Source organism: Strongylocentrotus purpuratus, unplaced genomic scaffold, assembly GCF_000002235.5.
Source record: "Strongylocentrotus purpuratus isolate Spur 01 unplaced genomic scaffold, Spur_5.0 spur5_scaffold_2, whole genome shotgun sequence".
Classification (NCBI taxonomy): domain Eukaryota; kingdom Metazoa; phylum Echinodermata; class Echinoidea; order Camarodonta; family Strongylocentrotidae; genus Strongylocentrotus; species Strongylocentrotus purpuratus.
This window is the reverse complement of record NW_022145605.1, coordinates 11995851-12008140: the sequence shown is the minus strand read 5'-3', so window position 1 is coordinate 12008140 and position 12290 is coordinate 11995851. Positions and strand designations below refer to the sequence as shown.

General features: G+C 38.6%; 1 protein-coding gene across 1 annotated transcript in view; it reads right to left on the bottom strand.

Annotated features, from left to right (window-relative positions):
• LOC752218 (transmembrane protein 132E) overlaps positions 1 to 12290 on the bottom strand; it is a 53989-nt gene that overhangs the window by 10885 nt on the left and 30814 nt on the right. The window contains exon 3 of the mRNA XM_030991664.1: positions 937 to 1086. Coding sequence (XP_030847524.1) covers positions 937 to 1086 — 150 coding nt within the window. The remainder of the gene's footprint in view (positions 1 to 936; positions 1087 to 12290) is intronic.

The window sequence follows — 12290 nt, the reverse complement described above, 5'->3', positions numbered from 1 at the left end:
TACACTTGTAGGAGACTGCACTCAAATTGAGAGTCACTCTACAGCAGAGTTTTTAAGGAAACAAACTTTAACGTTAAATTAATCTTGTACTCGTCAAGTCAATGGTACATCCATTATGGATATGATGATCCTAGAACCAAGTCTAGCGACACGTCTCTTGTCAGGGACTCTCTCCCTCTACGCACTTGGAGACATATGGTTTCAGTTGGGTGTCATTCAGTTTCCAATCTCGTCTTTTTCTTTGCTCCCCATCAAAAAAAAAAGAAATTCAATTTAGGGGCTCAATCGAGAGCTTGGCACACCTTCTCCTTGTCACCCGACCGACCGACCAAGCTGGACTTCTCAGCGGAATCAAGGCAGGATTGATTTCTCTCATTCTGTATCTAATCGTCTGTTCGGACTAGAGGAAATTTCTTAGTATCAACTGAGATGACGGCTGGCCAATCGTCAGTGTGCGTTCATGACAAGCCCTGCCCATTTATTCAGATTTCGTAGGATATGCCCCTTCAAAATAGCAGTGGATCCCGATTCTTTATCCTTAGAAACGATGCTTGAACATCAGTGTAGCTATATGTTTCATTACACAACGTTTCGTTATATGGTGTTTAGAACTGCAGTATGGAAAACAATAAAGTACTCATCATATAGGCCTATAGCTTTGTAGTTTTTGTATAGCAAGAAAACAAATTTTCCTAGCCTGAACAGGGAAAATAGAATCTCAAAGATGTATTCCTCTCACCTTTGCAACTGTCAAAAGCAAATGATGGGGGGGGGGGGGGGTGGGATGTGTAGCAGGGAGGTTTTTTGTTGTAACGTTTCACAGATGCTACTACAATGTCCATGTATACCGATTCCAAACAGACCAGAGGAGGACAACATCCTCTCAGATTTGTTCCACAATATATTCCATTCCTTAAAAGGCAATCAAACCCTTACCTGTCAGTGGTGGAGGCATCTGCAGCGGATCTCAAACCCTCGGCCGTTACCATGGCGAAAGATTCCTGCTTGACCATAGACAGCGTGTTCCACTCTTCCTGATCGGTAGACCTCACTGATACTGCAGCAATGCCCTCTCTAGCTTTAGCTCTGTAAAACAAAATGTAAAAGCACATTAGTAGTAGTAGCAGTAGAAGTAGTAGTAGTAGTAGTAGTAGTAGTAGTAGTAGTAGAAGTAGTAGAAGTAGTAGTAGTATTAGTAATAGTAGTAGAAGTAGTAGAAGTAGTAACATTTAGTAGTAGTAGCGCATAATACTGAATACCGGTACCATCTCTAAGATAAGATTACAGATATTATAACCCCGGTCATAGGATTCATCCACGCACAATTTCCACTCCCTGGGGATTATTTCTACCATATCGTCACCGTGAGGGCATATAGGGTACGTTTATGCTCAAATTTTTCGGGCCAGAATGAGGCATTTGTTACGCGTTTAGTTCAAAACACGGTTGCGTCCTTTCTCATTTTTGTAGAATCACAGAAAAACGCAGATCGAAAACTCAGAAAAAGGTGCGTTTTGGATCGGCAATTCTAGAGAAGCATAAACGCACAATCGTTTGTAAACGTGTTTAAATGGGATCAACGTAGCATGCGCAGTGCAGGTTTGCGAATCCACCTGCAGACTCTGCACTGCCCTGCACTTCTCTGGCTCCTCCAGGCATGATTGTGGCTCTGAGCCAGAATCATGCCTATAGGAGCCAGAATCATGCCTGGAGGAGCCAGAGAAGTGAGCATAAACAGTACACCATGGAACTGCGATTACGATGAGCGTTTCAAATCGCTCATTCTGCCTTCAAAATTGAGCATAAACATACCCAAGTCAGTTCAGAGCCAGAAGGGCATTAACTCTGTTCTGGCTTCAAACAGACGATATGAGGAAACCCTTTATCCATTTTCAATGTGGAAGGAAGTGAAAGTTCCCTGCTTCCAATTGCATTTTACAAGCCATTCATCATCCAACCAAGAAATGAGACATTTTCCCAAAGAATCATGACGGATGCAAAAAACAGGAAATAGAATTTAAATTGCACTTGAAGCTGGAGTGCACCATGTCAGGGTAGATAGATGTAACCTAGTTTATGTGATTGAAATGTATTTTTTTATATCTTTCTTTCTCTCCCTCATATAATATGGTGGAACATATTACCTTATTAATACAGAGATTTAAATATACAGTGTAACACCCTTCTCATTCTGCCTCCGAATAGACAACAAATTTTCTCGTGTTTTTTTTTTTTTTTTTTTGGGGGGGGGGGGGGGGGGCGGGGGTTAGGAGGGTCAGTTGAATAGTGTTCTCTTGTGCATTTTCATGTAATTTCATATCTATGAACCATGTTTCATTGTTTCTTCATATTTAGTCTCGTCTTTTATGGTCCTATAAATGTACATCCCCCTCCCTCCCTCCCTAAATGACAGACTAAACAGGATTAAATTTAGAATGTGAACATATCCCTGAACTCTCCTTCATGTGCTGGCTAATGAGACGTTCAAATGAGGACAAGACTCCGCCTTCGTGTTGGGGTATTCGATCTTCACCACATAATGATCATTCACATTCCGCATGTAACACTGTGCTAATCAGCGTATCACTGCGAGCATTTATTATTATTTCCAGGAAAACTTGGCACCCTTTCAGACAAGAGGAAACATTGTATAAAGAAACATTCTTAAATAATAAGGAAATATCAAAGGGGCATACAAAGAATATCATAAGAAATGTTGTATCCATACATGTAGATAAGCAACTTGGGATATTGTTTTTTAGTGATGTGATTAGGTTGTCGATTGCTTGTCAGTTGCTGGCGTCTACCCATGCAATGTTCTCTTCAATCATTAGGTATTCATGATAAGCCACACCCATTTATACTGTCATTATCATGTGATAAGATGTTCATACAAGTTTTTGTTATCGCTATTAATAGAGTAATGATACATGACATGATCTGAGCAGAAGCAGCAGCAGCAAACTCATTTGATTGGCCTGTTTGGGACTCTCATAATACAGGGACTGCTGGTGTGACCAGCTTTTAACATTTATTTGTTGATGGCTGAACTGGCTATTGTTTCCAATTGCACAGTATACCAGGTATAAAACAAACATTTTCTTGTCTGAATTGGGGGGGGGGGGGGAAGAGGGAGAGGAGGGTGCATGGGCCATCAGACAGGAACATGATGAGTTTGGTAAGAGGATGAGGTGCGGTGGGGATGGTGTGTGTAACCATCTCCTCACACAGAGAACCAAATCTGATTTGATCTGCGGTCAGCTCAAATTGTGTCCCCATATTTTCAAAAATACTCGCTATCTTGCCTGAGAAGAAAGTACAATATACCATGGTGTTGTTATTCACTGCTCCTTTAAGATTTTGACTTTACTAAGAATAATTGATAGATACCAAATAAGGATGATAATAGCTAGTAGCTACTGAATAAAACAGACAATGGAATTACATCCGTGCTATGGTTTTTCACACCACTTGGCCAACAAAAGCACCATGTGCAACGACCAGACAGGGGTCAACTTCTTACAGGGGACGTTCTTTCTCTCGACACGGCTCCACTCATTCTGCAACAATGTGACAAACACATAATGTACAGGTCAAGTCCAGTCTCCCTGGCTATGATGAATTGATGGGACTGAGGCAGAGGGGTGGAAGAGGGGGACATGGAGGGGTGCGGGAGGGCACAGCAGGTCCCCTCCGTGCACCTGCCGTCCCGTGTTAAGGGGCGAGAGAACCAAATCTGATTTGATCTGCGGTCAGCTCAAATTGTGTCCCCATATTTTCAAAAATACTCGCTATCTTGCCTGAGAAGAAAGTACAATATACCATGGTGTTGTTATTCACTGCTCCTTTAAGATTTTGACTTTACTAAGAATAATTGATAGATACCAAATAAGGATGATAATAGCTAGTAGCTACTGAATAAAACAGACAATGGAATTACATCCGTGCTATGGTTTTTCACACCACTTGGCCAACAAAAGCACCATGTGCAACGACCAGACAGGGGTCAACTTCTTACAGGGGACGTTCTTTCTCTCGACACGGCTCCACTCATTCTGCAACAATGTGACAAACACATAATGTACAGGTCAAGTCCAGTCTCCCTGGCTATGATGAATTGATGGGACTGAGGCAGAGGGGTGGAAGAGGGGGACATGGAGGGGTGCGGGAGGGCACAGCAGGTCCCCTCCGTGCACCTGCCGTCCCGTGTTAAGGGGCGAGCTAGCACCCAGCAGAGGCGGTAAGTGGGTTCCAAATTGGGCGAGGAGCTGCCTCGGTGACAAGTCAAGAAGGAAACAAGAGTTTGAAGCGATGTCCCTTTCTCTGGAAAATCCCATGTCGTTCATGTCACCACAAGGAGTTTATAAGATTAATACAAATGTTTTTTATGTACACTTTAAAATAAATGTAGGTGGCAAATGTTTCTCTTCTCTGATAAAGGGTACTTTTAGAATTTTGATTTACCGGTGAGGTCTACTTGAATAAACTATATGTATCAATAAACATAATGTCTTGTCCAATATGAACAAGATTACTGTTGCAGTAGAAAGTATGTATTACCGGTATTTCATGGATTCTCGGCCTGTAATAATTCATTTCTTTCTTCTCCACCTTATGCTGCTGTATGTTGATCCATTATTACGTTCATTTCTCTATTTCTTACACTCAACTTTTAGTATTACTGGGTTGATAGATTTCTGCTAAATAAAAAGATCATATTAATCTGTAAAAAATAAATGCAATGAAAATGCCTGGCAGTACTTGTAATTTCCAAGAGACGAGAAAGAAAAAAAAAAGAGGATAAAATGCTTTCTCTTAAAGGGATCGTTTAACAATGTTAAATCTGAGATACACGGCCCTACGTGTTATCAGTGTCTGTGATATGGTGTAATATTGAAGCCCTAAAAAAATTGCGCTTCAAAATGATCAAAAAGTGCCTCAAAAAAGCAAAAATCTTTGAGTGACCGGTTTTACCATACTCGTTTTCCCCAATAGACTGTAGTGTTATGAAAACCGTCAGGCGAACGGTTTTCAAAATTTGTAATTCCAATCATAAATATCTTGATAATCAGACAGGCGATCGGCTTGTAAAAGTCATGGGGCTCCTGACTGACCTTAAGGTTTATAATTATCATTGCATCATGAGCTAAATCCAGAATTTTATTTCAGAATCTGAGACAAAGTTACCGGATCCCTTTAAGGACATAGCATCAGTGGAGATTACAACCTTCGACCTATCTGAAGGTCAAGCAATAAATACACCACACCATAGTGTTCCAAATCAAGTCTGCATTTTAAATATTGTTTTTCATTATTGTATTCGTTGGAGGTTTTTAATTTTAAAAATGAACTAAAAGTGCAGTTAGTTGGTGATAAAAGGTACTAAATAGAACAACCAAATATGTACAGTTGTGGTGTATAATAGGAAAAGGCAGCTCAAATAAAGAAGAAACTGAGAGAGAGAGAGAGAACCAAACAAACAGCATGATGCATAAATCATGCTCAAATTAAGAATAAGAGAAGACAGAAAGAGAGCATAAAACTAAAACAAGAGGAGGAAAAAAGAAGAAAAAACCTGAGTTGTTTTCACAAAATTGTGGGATCTGGTAAAATGTCACAGAAGGTTAATTCAGTTTAGGGATTTAGGCTTCAGCTATTTGTTAGCCACAATTGCTGCAGTTGTTACACTGACAAACACGTCTCTAACTTGTTTTTAAATTGCCAGAGTGTGTTGGGTTTGGAAATTTATGTATCTCCCCCCCCCCCCCACCTTCTCAACCCCCCCCCCCCCTCCACACACACACACACCAATCCCCTCCTTCTCCTCCTTTTCCTCCATTCCTAGTTAAAAGGCAATCCAAATCTTGTATTAATCCCATTTAAATGAAAGAAGAACAATTAGAGGACCAGAATGGCAAAAGTATGTAATAAATCGGACCAATTATAATAAAATTATGAGTGTTTGAAATATGAGATCACTAAATTTATGCAAATCGCAAATTGACAATCTGGTCACTGAAGGTATTCACAGACCCCTTTTCCGTTTATCTTTTTCAAAAATTTATCATAATTTTTCTGTTTTTTTCCTTAGTGCTTTCTCCCTGGGGGCACGTCTCAAAATATATTGTGGGTAGCACTAGCATATTATTAAAGGTTCTCTAAAGTGAGAATACCCGCCAGAGTTCTACATTTTGAAAAATTTACATTTTAGTACCAGTAATTTTGTGTGCTCGTAACAAATGGGAAAGTTGCCTGGTACTTCCTCACAGCAACCCTGTCAACTTAAAGTGCCCATAGGTATTATGATAACAACAACTTTCTCAATTTGTTTTGACCAATTTCGTTCAAACTTTCACAAATCTGCTTTTCTGTTTTTTTGTTGCTTTCTATTAGACTTCACTTCTAAGGTTAGAATTCCCTTTAAACTTTCCCCAATAACTACAGTTAGTGATGCGATTTCATAAACAGTACCGCAAAAAAGAGTTTAAGAGACATCTCAATATATCTACAGATGTTTCGTCAGGGCTGAGCGCTGTCACTGTATTCTTTGAAAATTATACACACCAACACACTTTCCTCAATCCCTCCCAAACAATTAGCTAAATCTACAGTATATATATACTATCCTGCATGCATGGTCCTTTTGATATATACATATAGTAAGTTTCTTTTCACATTTCTTAATCTTCCCCTCCAGTTATAAAGCTGATATATTTAGAAGATTGGGAAGGGCTATACAACATTATATACTTTTCATTCATAGTAGTCCTATTTGGATTTTAGATTTTCTGAGTCCCCTCCCCTCGCCCCCGCACCCTGATATAATGTCCTCTCCGAGGGACCTGGTAATGAGGGTTAATGCCTTACCAATGGGCACTATCGCATCGACTTGGTTTCGAACCCGGGTCACAGGATCACGAGACCACTGCTCTACCAACTGAGCTATCGCTCCTCCTTTTAAATCATACATTTTAGAAATGCTAAAGAATTTGTTCATTCATTCAAATGTAGTCCTGCAAATGTAATTATCAAACTTACTACCCAGTTATTCAAATTAAAAAGAACACTGATACTAGCAAGTACATGCATGTTTGCAGAGACCTTCAAAAGAAGAAACATTAAGTGTGTTCAATCATCACGTAAGTTGAAACAATAATCATGATTAGTCTTTGTCCTTGCATTTCTAACGTGTCCATTCTTGAACGAAGACCCCACCCTTACCATCCATCCCCCCTCTCCCCCCCCCCCCCTCGGATCACACAAACAAATCACTCCACTAGAGCATCGCGAGGACCCCATACTGCAACCAAATTGGCAATATTTGTTGAGTATGCGCGATTCGTTAGAAGCTAAATTGCAACAGTTTCAATCTCGCATCGCAGCAGCCCACACAGAGAGCTCTGGCCCGGCAGGGAGCCCTCGGTGAAGTTCAAACAAAGAGATACTCTTGGCTACCCTAATGGATTTAAAAGAAAGCATTAAATTCAACTTAATAATAAAAAGCCACATTAAAGATACACGGTGCAATACTGAAGACAGGTCTACCAACTGGCAATGAAATAATGTTTCTATGGAAAACTTCATATTGTCTGTTTGGAGCCAGGACGTTAACTCATGAATTTTGACAAGGAGTGAGCACCCTTCTGGCTCCAAACAGACGATATATTATGTTTGATCACATACATGTATACTTGTGTATTCTGCAAGTAAATACTATCGATTTTTGTCTTCAAAATCTCACAGATTAAACACTTCAACAAAAAGGCTCCAATTTTTAAACCTGGAACTAGCCATTACAAATTGTATATTTATTGTCTCAATAATACTAAAAAAACAATCTATATACAATATCTGAATTAATTATACCATTGTTAATTGTAAAGGAAGGACAATCTTTAGTCGATCTTTCACTAGAGATCTTCAGTATTTGCAGAAAAACAAATGCAGAACTCTCTCTTTAAACATGTTCCCAGAAAGAAATCAATGCTTTTTTGAAAATCCCAACTTAAAATTTAATCAATCAATTTACTTTTTTGGGGTGGAAAATTGAATCTAAATGCTTCATAAATGTTTTAGAATGCCACATGTTCAAATGTTGAACGAGCTAAAATGTCAATAGTGTTTGTGTGCGTGTGTGTGCGTGAGTGTGCGTGTGTGTGTGCATGTGAGATAATGAAAATATCTTATCATATAGTCACACTTTTAGAAAATTTCCTCCTTGAAAAAGTTAAAACAAATTTAGACTTGATGAATATAAGATGTTCTGAACTTAGAAACAAATAAAACCCCAGGAATTGTGCAAGAATTTTCTAAAAACATTGTACTGAAGCATAAAATATGCTTACTACTTGAGAATGGCAGATTACAAATTATCAGCGGAACTTATAGTGTGTCTACAAAATCGCAAAGGTATTGAAGGGGCAATTTCTTGTGGGAATGTATATTGCTACATGCTGTAGCGAGAATCACAGGGACATATCAGTGTAAACAAATAATTACCTTTAGAAGTTTAGATCATAGGAGCTCAGTTTTGATTGGCTACTGTAAAAGTAAAATTATTTTTGTTTCTTGTTCAAGTTTAAATTTGTCCAAAGCAATTATGGAACATCTCTTGAGAGCTCAAATCTCTTTACCTTAGGAAGTGTTATTAAAATGACAATGACACGATACCTAAGAAAGAAAAGAAAATGAAAAATTGAAATAAAAAGCACAGATATATGGAATGGTGTGAAATCTTGTTGATACAGTAAGTCTCTTCTGCAAGTCTCTGAAATTTACCCCCAAAACAAATATTTGCTTTAAAACTTAGCTCTTATAAAAAGATACAAAGAGCATCCTTTGCACAATGAGGCTTCACAAAATTACTGCATGTGTATTAAACAAAAATTGGCAAAATCCTGCACTGTCTGAATTATACATTTCAAATGAATAGAGTGAGCATGTGGTTTTAAAATTTCTTGTTTGTTAAAAGATGAAAAAGCATGCCAGAGCTACATAGCTTCTGAATAGATTGTGATAAAAATCTGCCACCAAGGATTGGCCCTATTAACGCTGGCTTGTGAAAGGATGGAGCCAAATACATGTTTGATTTTTGTAATGCACACAATAATGATACCACAACAAGTAGAAAAGGAGAGGGCGAGAGAGAGAATAGCCCGAAAGCCTACCAAATGTAGAACGACCCCCCCCCTTCCTTTTTGGATATTCAAAGAGATGCTTATCAATGAAATGGTGTATCCCTTATCTGTTTAATCAGACCTATAGGACGACTGGTTTCTGAAAGCTCCATTCATTTCTCCAAAGCTTTGTGTCTGCCCGCTCTTGTTCATAAACACTTAATGTGATTATCCCATCAAAGCGATAAATTAACAAAAGCAACAAAGCTTTTCAACAAAAAATTATGAGCGCACTGCCGAGCGGTGCGTGACACTGCCACATCCAAGGCCAATGAGCAAGACTGTTTATAGTGAGGCAGCCTTACGATTGCAAGGCTGATATAGTTAGCGGAAATCGCAGGAAAAAAGAGCAGTATTAAATAATTCCCCCCTCTCTTTCTCTCTCTCTCTCTCTTCATCCTGTTTTAATCTCAATGACGTTTTGTTATTTCATCAGTTATCTCTCGGTCTCATCTCTCCTGCCCAGGAGCGCTAAACTGCAATGTAGAGGGGTACCGCGGCTGGCTTTTAGCTTCGCCCAGGGCACGAGGGCGATAATTACTGTCACTGCGCGCTCCTCCATGTGCAAAGCTCCCTCGCTTGTAACTGGATTAACAGGCGGGCGTAATTCACCGAGCCAGGTGTATTACTTATCGGAGGTGGATCTGGCTATCTACACCGGTAATACTGCACAATTACATGCTCTACACCGTTGCAGGATGGGAAATGGAGTTTAATACTGTGACAAAACTACCACTTTAATATTACCCGAGAGGACTTTAGGCACAGAGATAATTGAGAGGAAAAAGAAAGTGATACTCTACTCTTTATCAGGGTATGGAGAGATGAAATTACCATCCGTTGTGATACATAAACTAGTAATGGTAGAGTACACATACCTAACACATACTTTCGTAGAGCATCATCATCATTTATTTTTTAAAAAGGTAAATGAACCGAGACTAGAGGCTCATACTTTTGAGCTTGATGGAGAACTGTGTTTAACTCTTTACATGCCACACAAATAATTTTCCTGTGTCACAATGAATTCATAATGAAATAGACATACCACAGGTTTCAAGATTATTGAACTACTTCCAGTGCAAGACTAATGTTATTACTTGAAAGGAATGTCATGGAGCTAATCCAGACCAGAAATTTGTAATTTTGCATTTTAGTTGTTGTTTTGCATAAGGCAATCCTTCCCTCTATTTGAGCCTATTATTTTGTGCAAAAATGCTTGTATAGCAAATGCCCGACCTTGCAGAAAGGCGAGGAAAGCAACTGAAAAGTTAAACTACTGTAAATGTATCATGTGTATATAAAGCGATAAGCATGAGGGAAAATTTATGAGCCGAAAATCCCCAAATGTTCCTCCAGGCCAAGTCACCATATTTCAGATCCATGATCAAACAAACCAATGCTAACAATATTTTTAATATCTGAATGCTATATTTTGGATTCTTTCAATGCAATGAATTTTTTGAACTTTACAATCCACATTGATTAATTTTCATCCAATAAAATAGGAGAGTCAACAATTGATTGTGGAATGCAAACATTTATTTTGATCCTCACAGACTCACAGTTAAACAAAAATGATTATCTCCCATAAAAGTCTGGACTGGAGGCTAGCATAGAAGCTGATTGTCTCACGTGCATGATTCAATTTTGGCGTGCGCCGCGGCAGACTTTCAAGTCTGCGTTCGGCAAGCCGTCTGATCTCGAATGAGACGATACCGCCAGATTTAGGTCGGCCAGAACCAAGCCAATTGTGATCGGGTTCACAGAGGGATCTTTTCATGTTTATTCCATTATAGGTGGGCCTCCAAGTCAAAGCATAGCTAATTAGGCCATAATACTGCATTGCAGGGTAATACAACAAAGCGATAGCATTATTTTATGAATGCCTTTTATACAAGTGCAGTGTATCAATTCATCAAATGATATATGCATGTGCACAGCAATGTCATTGAAAGAGACACAGGAAGAAAAGGTAAAACAGTAGATCATGTTAAGCACTTTAATAAGCTCATTGTTTTTGTTATTTATAAATAAAGATATTCAGTGAGTAAAAGTCACGAAGGATGAGGTAATACGTAAATTAACAAAATGGCAGACATACATGTACATGTACTGTACATGTAAATATAATTGTTGACTTGTATCCCTCCCTTACATCTGTATCATTTTTCATGTGTTATTCCACTATAGTTTCTCTTAAAATTAGGAAAGACCTATTTTCTAATTTATATTTTAAAAGTCAGAAATCCTCATTGTGGGGCTTTAAGTTTAGATAAAATCATACAGAATTTAACCTCTTTAGAATTGTACACATGGAGTGTATCATACAAGAGCACCAATATAGCTAGCACAATGTGTGCACTTCAACAGGAGCACAAAACAAGCAATTTCAAACAGCATTAACAAATTAGGCCATTATTCCTTTATTGAATCTTTGCCCCTAAGGAATGCTAACAAAAGCAGAGGTTTTACGATGCATTGTCTTAAGCCCAGATGAGTGTTACTAGGAGCAAAGGTCGTCTCAAAGTCAACACTACGGTCATTTGGTGATATCTGGGTAACAAAGGCATTTCATGAAGAAAATATCAACAAAAAACAAAGTCAGACTTCAGTTGGAATGTATAGCAACCAGAAAATGTGGCATTGTTTGAATGATATACATGTATGTATGACCCATATGTTACTAAAAAGTATAGGCATTTTTTGGTTTGTAAAGTCTGTATTTTGTCGCCTGGCTGGCAGAAGGGCGTTAGCTCGAACTTCAGGTAAAAAAATGAAGCGTTAAGCAGAAGGGCGTTAGCACTAAATCGCCTCAAACTTTTGTAAAACTGACTTATTTCCACAAAAAAATTGTGGCCGTGTTCTACTTTAACATTTCTAATAGTCTTTTAAATTTTGAATCAATTTTCGGGACAGAAAGCAGTTTAAATATAAAACAAATCTTTAAATGCGAATAATTCAAAAAGTAGTTTTGGAGTCGCTCGTGCGCTAACGCCCTTCTGCCAGCCGGCTGACGATTTCTCAGAACTAAAACAATGCCGACAATTAATTAACCTGCTTGATAAAGTAGGTCTGCAATGTTTTATTGGGGACAACTCTACCATTATTCTA